General features: G+C 45.0%; 4 protein-coding genes across 4 annotated transcripts; 3 read left to right on the top strand and 1 right to left on the bottom strand.

Moving 5' to 3' along the window:
- Positions 1-798: 798 nt before the first annotated feature.
- elob (elongin B) lies at positions 799-5,182 on the top strand. Its single transcript, XM_029768614.1, has 4 exons — positions 799-905; positions 2,285-2,419; positions 2,752-2,860; positions 3,098-5,182. The coding sequence occupies exons 1-4, from the start codon at positions 903-905 to the stop codon at positions 3,208-3,210; spliced, it is 360 nt and encodes a 119-aa protein (XP_029624474.1). The 5' UTR covers positions 799-902; the 3' UTR covers positions 3,211-5,182.
- Positions 5,183-6,260: 1,078 nt separating this feature from the next.
- LOC115203657 (uncharacterized) lies at positions 6,261-8,787 on the top strand. The gene is made up of 3 exons (XM_029768562.1): positions 6,261-7,010; positions 7,152-7,392; positions 7,813-8,787. The coding sequence occupies exons 1-3, from the start codon at positions 6,699-6,701 to the stop codon at positions 8,532-8,534; spliced, it is 1,275 nt and encodes a 424-aa protein (XP_029624422.1). The 5' UTR covers positions 6,261-6,698; the 3' UTR covers positions 8,535-8,787.
- LOC115203664 (uncharacterized) lies at positions 8,580-10,009 on the bottom strand. The gene is made up of 2 exons (XM_029768575.1): positions 9,759-10,009; positions 8,580-9,505 (listed from the first exon to the last, which is right to left on the bottom strand). Exons 1-2 carry the CDS (start codon positions 9,847-9,849, stop codon positions 8,904-8,906), a joined length of 693 nt encoding a protein of 230 aa, XP_029624435.1. The 5' UTR covers positions 9,850-10,009; the 3' UTR covers positions 8,580-8,903.
- A 260-nt stretch (positions 10,010-10,269) lies between these two features.
- On the top strand, positions 10,270-17,982 carry LOC115196045 (armadillo repeat-containing protein 5). Its single transcript, XM_029756574.1, has 9 exons — positions 10,270-10,571; positions 10,815-11,280; positions 11,414-11,444; positions 11,532-11,642; positions 13,126-14,020; positions 14,127-14,715; positions 14,884-15,490; positions 15,585-15,717; positions 15,811-17,982. Exons 2-9 carry the CDS (start codon positions 10,873-10,875, stop codon positions 17,291-17,293), a joined length of 4,257 nt encoding a protein of 1,418 aa, XP_029612434.1. The 5' UTR covers positions 10,270-10,571; positions 10,815-10,872; the 3' UTR covers positions 17,294-17,982.
- The last annotated feature ends 541 nt before the right edge of the window (positions 17,983-18,523 follow it).

The following is an 18,523-nucleotide window of genomic DNA, read 5'->3' as shown; positions in this document are numbered from 1 at the left end:
ATATATTTAGTAATATGAGATATCAGTCAGTTAACATGACCTTTATGAATTATGAAGCGTTGTGCTTTATTTTTCATAAATACATACATTCACAGAAAGTGACGTAAACTGATGATTATTTCATAGAACAAAACGTTAGATTTCCTAAACCTGTGTTTACCACAGACCTTATTGTCGGCGTTTATTCAAAACCGCCATTCATTTCCCCATAGGCATTGGCTAACGAACCATGGCGGAGTTCGCAAAGATGGTTACCCCTTCTGTCTGTGGAGTGAGTTAATGCCTACAAAACTACGCCATTGCTAGTTCTCTGAATACCCTCCGCTGTTGTATGATCAGAGACATTAGAGAAAGGAGATAGGAATCATATTGGGCAATGAATGAGTCACATAACGACCCACCCAGCAGACTGTTGACCAATCGCGTTGACGTTGTTTTGCTTCGTCACGCTGTTGCTAAAATAATCGTCACGAAATCCGTTCCTAAAGTCAGGGTATGAGTAGAGAAACTTGCCTCTTTTTTTTCCAAAGAACGCGATGTCACGATTCCAAAGGTATACATTACAGATAGCAAGTTAATTATCGCACATATCGGAAAATATTTGTAATGTTGTACTTCTTGTTGACAAAATGCATGCTAATGTTGAGTTTTTAGTTAACGGCCGATTGACTCCCATTCACTCCTTGAAGGAAAGCTCTATTTGACCAAGAATCGCCCAGAAGGCACCGCGCGGTCCATTGACGTAGCATGGGCAACGTACACAATGGTCGTTAATACGATTTCAATGGAGTTTCCTAGCTCATCAAAAGTATCTCTGGTGTGATACACCACTGTTGGATGAGAGCGTTTTGTGATTCTCGCAGTGCAGCGTGGGATAGCGGAGGCGCAACCGACCGAGAGAAATGGTGAGTGAGGAAGAGAAAATTGATCTATTTTAAAACTGTGACTTGACATTCTTATGGCGTTTTGCTGCTATGGTAAAGTAAATGTTGACATGTAGAAACCGTTAATTCCCTCCATTAAGACATATGGTGGGGAACGCTTGATATGGACTCGCAGCATATTAAGCTAATGGTAACTAGCAAGTCAACAGTAGCTGTTTAACTGCAATCAGCGTTTTGTTTTAGTCTAACTTGACGAGTTAATTCTAGCTCAACGTTCACTGTCTGACTTGTTAAAAATAAATAACTAGCTAACTTATCCTAGATCTGTCTCATGTAGCTAGTTATCTAGCCTTGGTGACACTCGAACATACTTTCCATGTCCATAGAAACTAGGTTACGTTAGCTAGCTAGGTAGCTACTGCCCAGATGGCTTGCTATTCGTTTGGTGTCAAGCGTACATGACCACACGTCAGTGAAGCATTGAGTGAATGGGCTAGCTAGCTAACGTTAGCTAACAGTAGTAGATAACAGCCAACTGAAGAAGTAATGCAATATTACCTAGCTTTTTTTGCTGACTAGTTAGCTACACAAACATTCCATTTGCTATTTAATTAGTTAGCAAGCTAACGTTATACAGTTGCCAGCTTGGTAGCTAAAGTCATTTGGACATTTTGTATCCAGCATCGTTATGTAGCTAGCTAACAGTTAGCTAGCTACTAGCTTTGGAAGACAATGTTAACCAGTCAATGTTTATCAACTAGCTATTAAGTAACTGGTGGCAAGTTTAGGTAAAATGTGCTCATAGTCAACCGTAATTTTGTCAGTCAACAGAAATGTAGCATTTTCCTCTTCAAGTTAAGCCTTACAGTTGGCGGTGCGGTCTTAACCTATTTACTTTGCATGATCCCCCCAACCTTAAATGATGAGACCCTGTTTCTCCCAAATATTGAACTGTACTTTGCCCACTATCCTCCAGCCCTACATGTTGTCGACATTATTGGGTCCGGCCCAGGCTTGAGGCCTTTAATTAGAAAGATGGCTCTCTAGCACTTCTAATGATGAACGAGCACATGTGGGGCTGTCACCCGGCAGAAGCCTATGGTGGCAGATTTGGCTGCTGTTTGCTCAGTTTTCCCCTCTACTGAGATGTTTTAACATCAAACAGGTGCATTGGTTCAAGAAAGGCTTCCGTATATACAAATCATAGGCCATTGACTACTAGACAATGAATGAAATGTCAAGGGCTGCAGCACGTTTCACAGTCCTATTCCAGTGTTTCTTATTGTTCACTGGTCTGTTAGCTAGCAAACAGAGCAACGGCATAGTGGTCCCTGGTACTAAAGGTTTGGGACACTATTATTTTTATTATGTCTTATCTCCCTAACTTGCTGTTGTCTTAGGATGTGTTTCTGATGATCCGGCGTCACAAGACGACCATCTTCACTGATGCCAAAGAGTCCACTACGGTCTACGAGCTGAAGCGCATAGTGGAGGGTATCCTAAAGAGGGCACCGGAGGAACAGAGGCTGTACAAGGTATATACAGTGCATACCCCTTGTGGAGGACAATTACAAAGTGGGGGAGTAAGATATGGCCAGGCCAATGAAAGTCATTTATTCTATTTGTATATATAAAATAGGGTTTTCTTCTGCTGTAGGAACTCCCCAAGTCTAAGAGGAAGTTGATTTTATTAAACCCAAACAATCCCCGAAAGTCTGTTCTTCTCTTTTCTCTCTCCTGCCCTCATTTGTGGTGTGTGTGTGTGTGTGTGTGTGTGTGTGTGTGTGTATATATAGATAGATTAAATGGTGAACTTGATGGTGGTGTTACATATCTACCCTCTGCTCTGACATCTCTCTTGTATCAGGATGACATGTTGCTGGAGGATAGTAAGACTCTTGGAGACTGCGGCTTCACAAATCAGACAGCCAGACCTCAGGCCCCAGGGACTGTTGGATTAGCTTTCCGTCTCGGTGGTGAGTGTTCATTTCTGTTACGTGGTATCTGTCCCATGTTTCAAAACATTCACTCTGTTTTATTCTGATGTTGAGCTGCAAGATATGGCTGTGAAATAGTTTGTTGTTTAACAGAAACAAATTGCCACTTCCTTGCACACCTAAGTTTATCCCTCTAATAATGCCTCTTGCTTCCTCTGTTTCCCTTTGATACTCTTTACTCTCTCCTTATCAAACACATCTCTCCCTCTCTTTCAGATGATGCATTTGAGCAGCTGAGGGTTGAGCCCTTCTCCAGCCCCCCAGAGCTTCCTGACGTCATGAAGCCTCAGGACTCTGGCAGCACAGCCAATGAGCAGGCAGTGCAGTGAAGGAAGGAAGCAGGCAGGGAGGGAGGGACATGGGGCGGGGGATCTGGGAAGTGGTGCTTTGGATTAGGTAGGCCGGCTTTACAGACTGCTTTAGGGTAACATGCGAGTGTACCTGTGAGATCTTTAACTTTGCAGGAAGAACATGAATTCCCTCTCACACAGAGGGGAGTATTTTCATGTTATTCCTGAACTAGGCTCACGCATGTTTTGATTCACTCACAAGATCCCTCAACAAACATTTCTAATTTGTCAGGCCACTGTCAGTAAGGGGGTTGGGAAAAAATGAAAAATGCATCATACCTCCTAATTTAATTCATACTAGTCTTTTGGGGAGGGTGTAGCCTGTCTTTTGGCTATGTTGGAGATTTGCGAAGGGAGTGGCTATTTCATTTTTAGAATGCCCTCTTGCTGATTGCATTGTTTTTCTTTATTCAATATTACAATTTAGCGTTTTTTAATTACTCCTTGGGGTGGTAGTATGTGGAGCAACAAAGGGTTTGTGAGTTATTAGCTTATCTAGTTAACATGCGCATGAATGGATCTGAAATAAACACAACATGTTGATGCCATGACATAAAATGTATAGCAGAACACATGTACTTGCACACGGATGGACACACACACACACACACACACACACAGAATGGTGTGAAGATTTACAATCGTCAGTTTTATTTCAGTGTAAAGGTATTAAGCTTTCCCACTATCTGGTTTTTGTTTGCTTGTTTCTTTACTTTTGAACCTTTGCACTGGAGTTCCTGTGTAATTTTTTTTCTTCTTGTTTCTCTATACAAAACTGTACCAATTTGACCCCTACCCCCAAATTACACCCCCCCCCCCCCCCACCCCCCCCACACACACACACACACTTTTTTTTGGTGCTGAAGTGTAAATGGAAACCTTCAGTGGAAAGAGACAGGAATCACTAATCTATTGTGATAAACAAACAAATTACTGGTGTCAAATTGAAATAGGTGTAAACTGTCTCAATTAGATTCAACAACCTGATTTTGGGGTGGTTGTCATGCCCTTTTTTTAAGATATGATGGAAATGGTTCACCAACAAGCTCTTTTAAAAACAGGACTTTATGAAACAAGCAACACCTGTAATTGTCTTTTGAGTTGACATAAAAAAAAACATTTTCTTTGTCACCTCCTGTGTGGTATATTGTTAATCGACTCGGTGAAATGCTTTTGTGCCGTTCACTTTACTTGGTATTTGTCATTCATATGGTGAAATAAAGTCAGTTCAGTGAAATTTGAAATTGCCAGGATTGTATGATAGTGTAGTGTTATACTACAGCCAGAAAGAGGTGAGCTCTTGCACTTGCTTAATCTATTAAACTAGTTACAGCAGTAGAATGTGTTTGTAGCAGGCTGGATGAGAGCTAGTTAAATATGTAGTTAGCTCATTTATTTGGATAAAGGGTCAGGTAGGTAACTTTATTAATCTACACAATTGAGGATGAAGTGGATTAGCGAGTTAGCTATAACACAATAATAGCCAATGTATTAGTTCCCTTAATATTTGTAAATTACCTTGGTGAAACGTTTAGATGGCTAGCTAGCCTGTAATTTGTAATTTAGTGTGTTGGCTGAACAAGCATGGCCTTTTGCATCAACTATATTTAAATGAATGAATGAACTAAACATCAGTAAATACGGTATTTAGCATATTTTCGGTGGTCCACTCATCTTTCGTGATAAACAAAGGTACAAATTACTGTCTCGGAGTCAACAATCTGACTGTTGTGGTTGTCATTCTCTTAAAATATGATGGAAATAGTTCGCCAACATGCTCTTTTAAAAACAGGACAACCACAAAGTCCTTTTGTTGACATACAAACATATTTGTCAGCCCCTGTGTGGTATATTGTAATTGCTTTTGTTAATGCACACTATTCTGTGAAATGCTTTTGTGCTATTCACTTTGTCATTCATATGGTGAAATAAAATCCGTTCAGCAGTAAAATTAGGAAATGTTCAGGATTTTATGATAGTGTATTATACTACCGCCAAAAGAGGGTGATGTCTTGCACTTTTTTACTGTATTACGCTAGCTACAGCAGAAGATATTTCCCAGAGCCTGTAGGGATGGGCAGTTGAATCTGAATAAAGGAGTTCATTGAGTTTAGTTTTCTTTATTTTAATTATTTGGGCTGATACAGCCAAAACAGTAGGTGGCAGCATGCACCTATAGCATTTTTCTTCGTTCCCAGTGGTGTCAAGTACTTAAGTGAAAATACTTGAAAGTGCTACTTAAGTAGTTTTTTGGGGGGTATCTGTACTTTACTATTTATATGTTTAGCAACTTTTACTTTGCTACATTCCTAAATCAAAATAATGTACTTTTTACTCCCTACATTTTCCCTGACACCCAAAAGTACTCTACATTTTGATGGGAAAATGGTCCAATTCACACACTTATCAAGGGAACATTTTTATTTATTTTACCTTTATTTAACTAGGCAAGTCTTAAGAACAAATTCTTATTTACAATGACGGCCTAGGAACAGTGGGTTAACTGCCTGTTCAGGGGCAGAACAACAGATTTGTACCTTGTCAGCTCAGGGATTTGAATTTACAGTTACTAGTCCAACGCTCTAACCACTAGGCTAGCCTGCCGTCCCTGGTCATCCCTACTGCCTCTGAACTGGCTGACTCACTAAACACAAATGATTCGTTTGCAAATTGTGTGTTGGAGTATGCCCCTGGCTATCTGCCAATAAAAAAATGTGTCATCTGGTTTTCTTAATATAAGGAAGTTTAAATAATTGATGTATTTACTTATGATACTTAAGTACATTTTAGCAATTCCATTTACTTTTGATACTTAAGTATATTTAAAACCAAATACTTTTGTAGTATTTTACTGGGTGACTTTCACTTTTAGTAATTTTCTATTATGATATCTTTACTTTTACTAAAGTATGACAATTGAGTACTTTTCCACCACCGAAATAGTTCGTACTGCAATAATATCAAAGAGGACGACTCCGTACAGTAGATGGCGGCAATACACCAATAGGTGTAGTCTGCCATAAAACTTTAAAGAAGAAGATTATATTTTTGTTTTTAGCAGGATGGATGAGAGCTAGCTAGCTAGACGGAACAAATATTTAGCTATCTAATTTATTTGCATCTTAGGTGTCGGGTATCTAACTAGCAATCTACACAATAACTGAGGAGGACATAGTGGATTAGCAAGCTAGTTAGATATAACGCAATAATAGCCAACTTACTAAGTTAGTTAGTTACCAGTATCTGTGATAAGTTACCCTGTATTATACATTTTAGATCGCTAGCTAGCCTGTAATTTAGTGTGTTAACAGAGCAAGTTCTGAACAATCATGGCATTATCCATAAACTATTTAAAGGAGTGAATCAGCAAAACAAATCGAATATTAATTACGGTTTTCAGGATAACGTTACCGTTTCGGTGGTCCTCTATCAAACCTTTTCCACTGCGCTCAGCACCACGCACACGCATGGATAATAATTATGTTGAGTCGGCTGGTCGAGCTGTGCTCGAAATGATGCAGCGTGAATGGGAGCCTCTTTCTCAAGACGAACTGGAGCAACGATTGGACCGAGCAGTGGAAGAAATTCTGGAAGCTGACCTCCTAGCAAAGGTTCAGGACCAGCCTGGACCAATCTACCTACAACTGTCTCAGCTGGTGGAAGAACCTCAACAGCAAAACCAAATTCGGTCAACAACAGAACTTACAACACTTTCTCATGTAGAAGAGGAGTCTGAATCTCAACAGTTAACTGATGCTGAGGAAAACGCTGCAGTTCAGGTAGCCTTCAGTAGGCCTACTTTTCTTCATTGTTGTGGCTTGATCTATTTTTCCATCCCCACACTAATGCAGATTTGAGATGACACCATTTGCTTCATTTGCTGTGCACAGATCTGATTTATGTTTCTTTTCATCTCTCAGTACATTACAGATCTCCTCCAGAATTCAAACTCAAGATACAATCAGAGCCGTATGGCAGGACGTGCCCGCTTATCCCTGTCCCACACTGTTCTCCTGTCCCTTACCCTCCTCTCCAAGCGCCTCAGCTATCGCTCTGTGTCTACCAGTTTCCGCCTGGAAAAAGGAAACATTCATAGGATCTTCTTTTCCTTTTGTGAGCGTGTGAACACACTTGAGGACCAACAAATTAGATGGCCGACTGGTATGTAGACTGCTGTTCAATGTGGATCAATTACAAGTGTTATACAAACTTTTTCAGCAGGGACCCCATTTTATCTGCCAGTATTTCTGTGGACCCCATTTTCCCCCCAATAATTTCTTGCCACCCCAAATCGGATGACACAACCTTAAAATCAGTCAATTTAGATTTTACATCAATAAATAACATTCAATTAATTACATTACTTTCAAAATGAAAACCCATCAATACATTTACTCAAGAAATGTTTGTATATTGTCCCATACAATTATTTTTTGGGGGGGCGACCTCACTGCAGCCCCCCCCCCCCCCCCCCACGTAGAATATCACTGAATTACAATATCCTGAAATGTTCACCTTCAAACAATTGACACATTATTTACTCTATCACCCGTGTTTGTTTCTGGTCCTTCTCTCCTCCAGGCATTGAGGCTGTTGAAAACCTCCCGCCCCTCTCCAGCCTGCTGGGGAAAGCCAAGGGCTTGGAAGAGAAGGGCGTCCCCAGGGTCCTGGGAGTCTTGGGGCACACCCGCATCCCCATCCGCCTGCCCATTGGCAAACAGGATGTGGAGAGCATGGTGCCAGAGGTAAAGAGGATGAAGAAGGAGGCCCATCCCGACTCCTGGCTGAACCTGGAGCTGGTGTGTAACCATACAGGCAGGTTGATACACTGCAGAATCAGCAAGGGATCAGACCTGGATAGAGCCAGTGCTCTGAGGGACAAACTCAAACAGCTCCCTGAGATGATGCCCCCAGGGACCTGCCTAGTGGCTCGAGTTGGATATCCAGCCTCTGCCCAGATATTGACCCCGTACGTAGTGGGTCGTGGCCCCAGGGGAAATCTTTACAACAGGTCCCTGGAAGCCCATTTTTACCTCCTGGACCAGGCTGTGGCTGACCTGAAAGCCAGATTTGAAAGGCTCAGGTATTTGGACATGGGGAACTATGAAAGAGCCAAAGCAGTTGTCCTTACTGCTTGCATACTCCACAATGTATTTCTGGACATGGGGGAAGTGGTCAACGGACAGGTTGAGAGGGAGGCAGGGACACAGGAGGGAGAGGGGGAGTGTGATGAGGAGGGTGTGAGGAGAAGGGAAGCCATTGCAGATTTGCTGTACAAAGAGTTGGATTCTGGAAGTACATAAAGTGATTTAGAATTTTTGTGTTTGTATTGAGATAAACAGCATTTATATTGAATATTTTATTAAAAGGAAGAGTATCACAGCAATATCTTGTATTTTATACATATGTAGGATTATTTGTATCCTATGGCAGATCTATGTACAAATGCCCTATGTAGCCTTCTTCTCATTCACAGGTATTACAGGGAATTCCTGCAGTGAACTCCTTTGTCAAATGGTGTTATTACAGCATAATAAAAACATATACAATGACAAATCATGACAACACAAAGTAGCTGAATGGTTGAACGCTTAAGAAACATTTGCATGATGCAGTCTTTCATTCTATGCACAAGTTCAGTGAAAACTCCTTTGCTCTGGTGTGCTGTACTGCTACTCTGGCAGCTGGAAACTGTTGTTTTGACTGTGAGACAAACTGGAGATTGCACGGGCTAGATTATTGATGGCCTCTATCTTCCTCTCCTCCAGGGCCTTCTGCTGGGCCCACATGTTCATCTTCCTCTCCTGCAGCTCCATGTACAGCTGCAGGACATCCTGGGGGGGCCTGGAAGCAAAGGGGGCAGCTGTCAGGGAGGGTGTAGGGAGGATGGGGGTAAACCGCTTGCTGGCAATAGCCTTGCCCAGCTTGGTCCCGTTGAGTTTGGACCTGCGCTGTGCCTCGATCTCCTCCCGACTCTTCCCCAGGACCTCATGCATGGCCTTGAAGAACTCCCAGTGGACACTCTGGGCCCCCAGTCTCTTGGACCTCTCAGCGTTTTTCCTGTATGTGGCCAACATGTTACGCCACTTCAGATCACACTCATAGGCCTTGACTGTGACATCTCTGCTCCCAGCTGCCCTTAGCTTGGCAGTCACTCTCTCAGCCACTGTCTCCCACAGTTTCTTTTTCTTGCACACTGGCTGGTCAAAATCCTGGTCCATTTCGAGGCGGGTTTGGACAAGTTGCCATGTGGCTTGTAAAGTCCATACAAACTCTGGAGAAGGGAAGTTGATAAATGTGTATATATAAAAACAATATGATACAAATAAATGACATGTTTTGTTAAATGTTGTTTATTAAATTGTCATGTGTTTTCCTCGTAGCCCGTGTGTTTACAGAAACTTGCCCTATTGAGAAACTTTGAGAGCCAATTAAATTTATTCTGATAAATATCAGTGATCAACCACAAACTCATCGAGCTCCTCGCAAATAACGATGAATGCAATCTGCTGACAAGTTGCACTGACCTGCTTTCGATTTATCTGGATCCAAACTGGACACCGTTGGAGTTTCATCTACTTCAATACTCTCTGTTACAACCGTCTCAATAACATCCATTGTGTTTCTCAGTGACAATGAAATTTGTTTGAAGTAGGATATGACAAGCAATTCTAACCAATAATTTAACAACTGTGCTATGGCATGCGATTATTTCCCCCCCGCATCAGCTAAAACGATGAATATAACAACCCCATACTTGTTTCCAGCACCTCCCAGTGAGCGTAGCCATTGCATCGTAGAGCAATATGGAAAATGTAGTTTTTACAGTTCTAATGAAACAAGATTTATTTTGCTTACTAAACAACAATCACCGGTTGCTATAGATATGGCTTTAAACGAGGAGTTATTTATTAATGTTTTGGGAAATGTTATTTTTCATAGAGAAATATTGCTTAATTCTGATAGTTGTAAAACAGCTGAGACTACAAGGCCCATGATTAAATAGAACGACCCACCCATTCACACATCCCTCCCCCCTTTTCGTGGTGCCTCCTGTTTATCGTCCAGCTAAAAGATGGCGTTAGCGGCTAGCTAAAACGATTATTCTTCGTTTGATTGAATTAATTATGTCGGTGGGAATAATTAGTCATTGCAAATACTTTATTACTCTTGAGATGGGACTAAAAACATAGCTTATAGCACTTGTGTTCGCACCATAACGCACCGTGATTGTTTGTTGGGCCTTCTCGCATACAGAGGCCTGTTTTTTTTTTAGGGAGTGGACGAGAGGTTTACAAACTTCAACTCCCAGCAGCATTGCTGAGAAGTGGGGTCAAAGGGTAATTTCTTCCACTTGTCATGCCGGTATTTGTAGTATTTTTGATCATTTCCAGAATTTTTTGACAAACTTTGGAAATTGATTAAGCTGAAAATACACTACAGATCATTTGTTAACCATGTTTGATACTGTATAACTTTATGATGTAGCCTAAGAAAATTGAAAAGTAAAATGCACAAAAATAATGATCCACATTTCTGCCCCTCCCCCTGTCATCCTCCATGTCATCACTTTTTATCTGAAGTGATTTGTTAGTGAGGATAAGCAGAAGAGCAGGTGGGTTGGAGACAATTAGTGGCATCATGGCGTCAAAGCCAGTGCCAGGGATCCAGAAACATGGGACCTGGTTAGGCAACCCCAGAGAAGTGTCCTCAGCCTCCCCAGAGACCTCTCTGGCCTGGTGCCTGTCACAGCTCTCTAAACCTGGGAGAGCAGCAGCCGAGGACCACAAGCCAGGCACTGCAGGGCCGGACACCAGTGGACACAGACAGCTGGATAAGAGGGTCAAAGCTGGGCAGTGGCGAGCACTGGTGGCCATCCGCACACAGCACATTAAAGGAGGAAGCAGTGGGATAGCTCGATTCCGAGGCCAGGGTGGACTGTGCACTATCCTGGACCTGCTAAAGCACCCTGAGTGTTCCAGGAAGACTCTGGACCTGGCTCTCAGCATCCTGGCTAACTGCTGCACTGAGAGACAGACACGAGTTGAGGTGAGACAGAAGGGTGTAGGACAAATCAGGGCTGCTACACATTTACATTGATTGAATATGAATGTTTTTAGTATGAGAAGTTGGACAGTGGTGACTTACATTATGATATTTAATGTTTTTCTCCCCTCTAAAGGTTAGGAAGCTTGATGGAATATCTATTGTGGGCAAGTGACTATCATAATAAGTTTGAATCATTCATTTCACATGATGGTGAGAATTTCAGAAATGTAAGTTTGCTCTTCCTTTCTTAGTGGGTATTTTGAAGAAGAATGTAGCCATGGAGACGATCCAGAACAGAGCAGCCCGGGCCTTGGGGAACTTGGCCATGGACCCTGAGAGTTCCACACTTATCCACTCTGCCGGTAAGTAAAACATGTTATAATGATTTTGGCTGCCTGTGTCTGTCTACATCACTTTCTGATGGTATTTTTGTTTTGTAGTACAGTACCAGTCCAAAGTTTGGACACAGGGTTTCTCTTTATTTGTACTATTATCTACATTGTAGAATAAGAGGGAAGACATCAAAACTATGAAATAACACATATGGAATCACGGAGTAACCAAAAAAGTGTTAAACAAATAAAAATATAATTTGTATTTTTTATTCTTCAAAGTAGCCACCCTTTGCCTTAATGACAGTTTTGCACACTCTTGGCATTCTCTCAACCAGCTTCACCTGTCCTGTTGAAAAACAAATGATACTCCCACTAAGCGCAAACCAGATGGGATGGTGTATTGTTGCAGAATGCTGTGGTAGCCATGCTGGTTAAGTGTGCCTTGAATTCTAAATAAATCACAGACAGTGTCACCAGCAAAGCACCCCCACACCATCACACCTCCTCCTCCATGCTTCACAGTGGGAACCACACATGCGGATATCATCCGTTCACCTACTTTGCGTCTCACAAAGACACGGCGGTTGGAACCAAAAATCTCACATTTGGACTCATCAGGCCAAAGGACAGATTTCCACCGGCCTAATGTCCATTGCTCGTGTTTCTTTGCCCAAGTCTCATCTTATTGGTGTCCTTTAGTAGTGCTTTCTCTGCAGAAATTCGACCATAAAGGCCTGATTCATGCAGTCTCCTCTAAACAGTTAATGTTGATGTGTCTTATACTCTGAAGCATTTATTTGGGCTGCAATTTCAGAGGCTGGTAACTCTTAATGAAATTATCCTCTGCAGCAGAGGTAACTCTGGACCTTCCTTTCCTGTGGTGGTCCTCATGAGAGCCAGTTTCATCATAGCGCTTGATGGTTTTTGCGACTGCACTTGAAACTTTTAAAGTTCTTGAAATTATCCGGATTGACTGACCTTCATGTCTTATAGTTATATTAAAGACTGTCATTTCTCTTTGCTTATTTGAACTGTTCTTGCCATAATATGGACTTGTTTTTTTACCAAATAGGGCTATCTTCTGCATACACCCCTACTTTGTCACAACACAACTGATTGGCTTAAACGCATTAAGAAGGAAAGAAATTCCACAAATTAACTTTAACAACGCACATCTATTAATTGAAATGCATTCCAGGTGACTACCTCATGAAGCTGGTTGAGAGAATGCCAAGTGTGTGAAAAGCTGTCAAAGCAAAGGGTGGCTTTTTTGAAGAATCTCAAATATAAAATATATTTTGATTTGTTTAACACTTTTTTGGTTACTACATTCCATATGTGTTCTTTAATGGTTTTGATGGCTTCACTATTATTCTACAATGTAGAAAATAGTAAAAATAAAGAAAAACCCTTGAACGAGTAGGTGTGTCCAAACTTTTGACTGGTACTGTATAAGTTGAACATTAGATTTTGTCCCTGAAAAATAATTGCTTTTCTGTTTTCGACACAGGTGGTGTTCCACTCCTGCTCCTCTGCGTCTCTCTCGCATCCGCCCCATCCCCTCCCTCTGATGACCCACTGGAAGCCCCTTCCTCTAAACTAGAGTGTGCTCAGTCGGCTGCCCGTGCCCTCCTCTACCTTGCAGACACCCCCTCAAACCGCCTTTTACTGCTCACCCAGGGTACTCTGACTGCTCTTGCCCCGCTCATTGCTCCAGAGTACCCTCTGGGGCTGAGGAGAGCAGCACTCCGGACCCTCCATGAGCTCACAAGGGGCTGTGGTGTAGAGTGTGCTAGAGAGGTTTCCAGATCTGGGGTTCTAGCTCAGCTAGGTGTCATGGCTTCGGGAGAGGCCGATAAACCTTTTGAGGAGCTTGCGTTGAAAACCCTGGCCAACATGTGCACTCAAGGCTGCTTACGTCCTCTGGTGGGTTCCCTGGGGGTAATCCAGAAGTTTACGGAGGAGGTCAAGAAGGACGGCCTGAAGTCTGGCGTGTTCCTCAAGGCACTCTGCTTATGCTGCAAAGAGGCAGTGAACCGGGCCAAAGTGAAGGAGAGCGGCGGTCTGGAGGTGTTGATTGGCTTCCTTGGTGTCCATCGGAGCCACCCCCTCGACCGATTGGTCATTCTGGCTTGTGTTGACTTTGTCTATGACGAAGCTGCCCTGGAACAGTTACAAGAATTGGGAATAGTCCCCCTGCTAGTTGCTCGGTTAGTGGAGCTGGCTAAAGGTGAGGAGCCATCTGCTGGGAAGATGGATGTGAGCCTCACCTCTACCATGTTTGCTTCAGAGCTGCTGTCTACGTCATGTTTCGACTCATTTGACTTCCCTCCCCCAGAGGGGAACAGGAAAGAGGAGATGGGGAAGGAACATGTCCTTGGGTCATCCAGCTTTCTTAGCCTGAGGTGAGTGAACAGACTCACCTTTGCCCCCCTCTGGGTTTGTGCACCTGTGATTTATTTGAGTTTTGTAAAAATGGTTATCTGACCTGTCCTATTGCTGCTCCTCCAGGTCCTGGTTGGTGTCTGAAGGGTTGATCTCCTCTGAGGGGGATCTTCTTGACTCTCCTGGAGGCACGGAGGGAGATTGGGGGAGTCTTCATATCCCCTCTTCTTCTCCCCAAACCTCTTCCACTGACAGTCATTCCCCTTTAAAATGCTTATCTCCTACCCGCTCACTACCTTCCTCTACTCCCTTATCCTCACCCGAATCTCAGAGTCAATCCACCCCCTCTACCTCAACGAGTTCTCCAGCTCAGGTCCACATGTCATCTCCCTCAAAAAACGCTGATCTGTCTCCCTGTGTCCCTCTGCCCTCCTCTACCTCCACCCCCCGAGCCCAGCCCGGCTCCTCTACCTCCACCCCCCGAGCCCAGCCCGGCTCCTCTACCTCCACCCCCCGAGCCCAGCCCGGCTCCTTTACCTCCACCCCCCGAGCCCAGCCCAGCTCCTCTACCTCCACCCCCCGAGCCCAGCCCAGCTCCTCTACCTCCACCCCCCGAGCCCAGCCCAGCTCCTCTACCTCCACCCCCCGAGCCCAGCCCAGCTCCTCTACCTCCACCCCCCGAGCCCAGCCCAGCTCCTCTACCTCCACCCCCCTAGCCCAGCCCAGCTCCTCTACCTCCACCCCCCTAGCCCAGCCCAGCTCCTCTACCTCCACCCCCCTAGCCCAGCCCAGCTCCTCTACCTCCACCCCCCAAGCCCAGCCCAGCTCCTCTACCTCCACCCCCCAAGCCCAGCCCAGCTCCTCTACCTCCACCCCCCAAGCCCAGCCCAGCTCCTCTACCTCCACCCCCCGAGCCCGGCCCGCCTCCTTTACCTCCACCCCCCGAGCCCAGCCCGGCTCCTCTACCACCCCCCGAGCCCAGCCCGCCTCCTCTACCTCTTCTCTCCCTTCCCCCACTATCCCACCCCTCACTCCCGTCTCCCCATCCAAGTTCTCCTCCCCTCCACGGAAAAGGCCACGTGTCCCCTCAACCACCCGCTCCAGTGTGGTGCCCCTCGACACCCCTCCCACAGTGTCCCGACCCCAGGCCTACCACCACCCCTACCACCCTGAGCCTTGGGCCCCAGAGTCTCCCATCCTGCTGCTGCTCTCACGCTTCTCTCACGCCACGGACCCCAGCGCTGCTCTGGTCAACTCAGGCATCATCTCTGGCCTACTGTTCTACCTCAGCCAGCATCAGGACCCCAGCGGCAGGTGCTTCCGCATGCTGTGCCGGCTGAGCTGCAACCCCAACTGTCTGCAGGCGCTGGTCAGGACTGGCTCAGTGGCTCTGATCCGCCACCACCTGGTCCAGAGAGGGAGTGACCCTGAGAGTTGGGGAGCTGGAGAGAGGCAGACTGATAGGGTCAAGGCCAAAGTGAAACAGCTTGGTAAGTTTAATTGATGTACTTGGTCATAAAGTTTTGTTATTAGTTTGTGTAATGGTGCTGCTGTAACGTTTTGGGTATAATTTCTTGTGCATAGGTCTTGCTCTGCTTAGTAATCTACGCGTTCAGTGTGAGTCTGGATTTGGTTCTGGAGTCCTGAGCCATGTGATGCTGTCAGGCTCGGAGTCAGACAAGCTGAACTGTGCCCTGTCTCTACCACTAATAAATGGGTAAGTCAAATTGTCTTGTGTGAAATGGCACTGGTGGAATGTTATGAAGTGTATACCAACTGTAATCTGACATCAACTTGTGTTCCCTAACAGTAACAAGGTTCTGTTGAAGAAGCTTCTTCTAGACAACGGTGGTCTACTCTTGGCTCTGGAGCCCCTTGGATGTAATGAGGAAGAGGAAGACCATCACACCAGTGAATGCCGACGACTCCTGTCAGATTGTCTCAACTCACCACATGTCTCCGCCCCCCAGCTCCACTCTCTATATTTCTCCCTGCTGATTGGATGCCTCTCTAGTCTGATGGGTTGCCCCAAAACAGTACTGGCTAAAAGAAGGTGCAGGGTACTCAGTCCTATCAAACCACTTTCAGTCTCACAAACCGGTAAAGCTTCACCCCCTCCCTTAAAAAAGCCTCGTCTGGTCAATATCTGTCCTTACAATGACTCAACCTTTGACCTCCTCTTCCTGCTGGACGATGGGAGCCAGGTGTCAGCCAATAGGGAAGCAGTGGCTGGGGCAGAGGGAACCGAGGTGGTGGGGTCAGAGTACTTCAGGGCCCTGTTGAGGGGGGGCTTTGGAGAGGCTCAAGGGAGAACTGGGGAGGCCATCCCTATCAGGGATGTGAGCCAAGGCATGCTGCTACCTGTACTGCACTATCTGCATGGCTGTCGCCTGAACAAGGACGGAGAGACTGCAGAGGAACAGGGGGATGAGACGGAGAGAGAAGGCAGAGGAGAGTGTCAGATTTTGGGATCCTTGGCCTCTGAAGGACTGGGTGTCTGGAGAGACGGGGCAGAAGAACCCTCACCAGAGGCACAGGGCTTCCAGAAGACCCCCCTAGCTGAGACGATGATGGGGGCCTGTAGGTTTTTGGTGACAGAGTTGCAGAGGGAGGTGGAGGATCTGTGTGTGTCTTTGCTGTCCTGCTCTGCCAAGAATGCTGGTCGAATTGCAGACGTTGGCAAAAAGCCTCCATCTAACATGAACCAATATGGGTCAGATGGAGAGTCTGCTGACGAGAGCCTGGCAAACCGCACATCTGGACTAGAGTTGAGTGGTTCTGAGGCCCAGACAGACTCCTTGGCCCCCACAGTGACAGCAGGCCAGGCTGTGTCACTACATGGCTCTGGACTCCAACCCTGTCAGCAGACAGAGGGTAGACGACACTCTGCCCCTGGACCAGGCCAGAAGGGCAATAGTGCACCAAAGACAACCTCAGGACTGGAGACTTGTGTCAATCCTCTGAAATCAAGTTCTGCCTCTAAGTGCTGCAAAAGACGTTCTAAACTGCAGAGTGTTTCAAACACACAGAAGGTTGCGGATTCTGTACAGGACTCTAAAGTTGGTCCTGGTAGATGGACCCTCCTTCCACAGGTGTATTGGTTTTCCCAGCGGTACAGCTATCCTGGACTGGGCAGGGCCTGTCTGTCCCTACTGCTGGGCTCTCAGGGCTCCTCCCAGCCCCGCCCTTCTTCCCTGGCTGCAGACTGCCTGCGCAGACTGGCCAGAGAGGCAGACTGTACAGAGACTCTGAAACGTGACCTAGTGAGTCTGGCCACCATGGCCCTGAGCTGAGAGGGGGAGGGCTCGGAGGGGTGTTGGGTGGGGATGGAGGTGGAGAGAGGAGAGGAGAAACAGAGGATCAAGTATGAGGAGATTATTAGGGATGGTATGAGATCATGTGATTGTCTCTCCAATGACACTGAAGTTAACGTTTGCCAGTGTGAAAATGTATTTTATGTTCAAAAGTCTTTACAACATGATTAGCCTTCCTTCCTTCCTTGTGAATATCTGTCTTTGTCTCACAACAAATAACCTTTATATTCAAATATTGGTGTTTACAAAGTAATTGAAGTTTGAATTATTTTCTTAAGAATAGTACATTTATATTTAAAGGAGTCATGCGGCCATTTAGAGGGATGTGTTCTCAGACAATGAATCATGAGGAAAATCATTTTTCACGTGGTGCACTGTAAATTAAGTTGTATTATAATTAAAACATTAGCATAATGTAATATGCTAAATACTTTTGTTGCATGTAATGGTAACTTTTTTAAAATATTTTCAGTTTGATTTTGAAGTATACACAGAGCTGTCCTGTATTGACTTGGATGACTCTAATAATCAGGGTGGGACTGGGTGCCATGTTGTATATGCTGTAAATAAAGAGAACTTTAGGAGTAGCTGCAAGGTGAAGGTAACAGAGATCAGCTTTCACTCGCCCCATGTGAATCCACGTTCCTCAATAAATCTGTTTAGATGTCTTTCTCTTTTGTCCTGTCTGAAAAGGCATACTGTATCTAAAGGACAAGACTGATCAACACGAATGTTGGCCATGCGCAGTAGATCACCTGCTCAGTGCTCAGACCAACACCGACGGAGTAGCCCAGTAGAGTATCGCAGTAGATCACCTGCTCAGTGCTCAGACCAACACCGACGGAGTAGCGCAGTAGATCACCTGCTCAGTGCTCAGACCAACACCGACGGAGTAGCGCAGTAGATCACCTGCTCAGTGCTCAGACCGACGGAGTAGCGCAGTAGATCACCTGCTCAGTGCTCAGACCAACACCGACGGAGTAGCGCAGTAGATCACCTGCTCAGTGCTCAGACCAACAGTGGTGATTCAACATGTAGAATTGTCGGGAAATGAACACAAAATGACAGCCGATGTTCTGTGGTCAGAGGCAAGAGCAAGCCACACCCACTACGCACAGCCAACGTCTGTGTTGGTCTGTCTTGTCCTCAATGTATGTTTGGTGTTCAGAACTGGAATATACTTGTATGTTTACATACTAGTTCCATTCA

This window comes from Salmo trutta, chromosome 1 (assembly GCF_901001165.1).
Source record: "Salmo trutta chromosome 1, fSalTru1.1, whole genome shotgun sequence".
Lineage (NCBI taxonomy): Eukaryota > Metazoa > Chordata > Actinopteri > Salmoniformes > Salmonidae > Salmo > Salmo trutta.
Note: the sequence above shows the minus strand (reverse complement) of the source record. Positions and strands in the feature narration are given on the sequence as shown.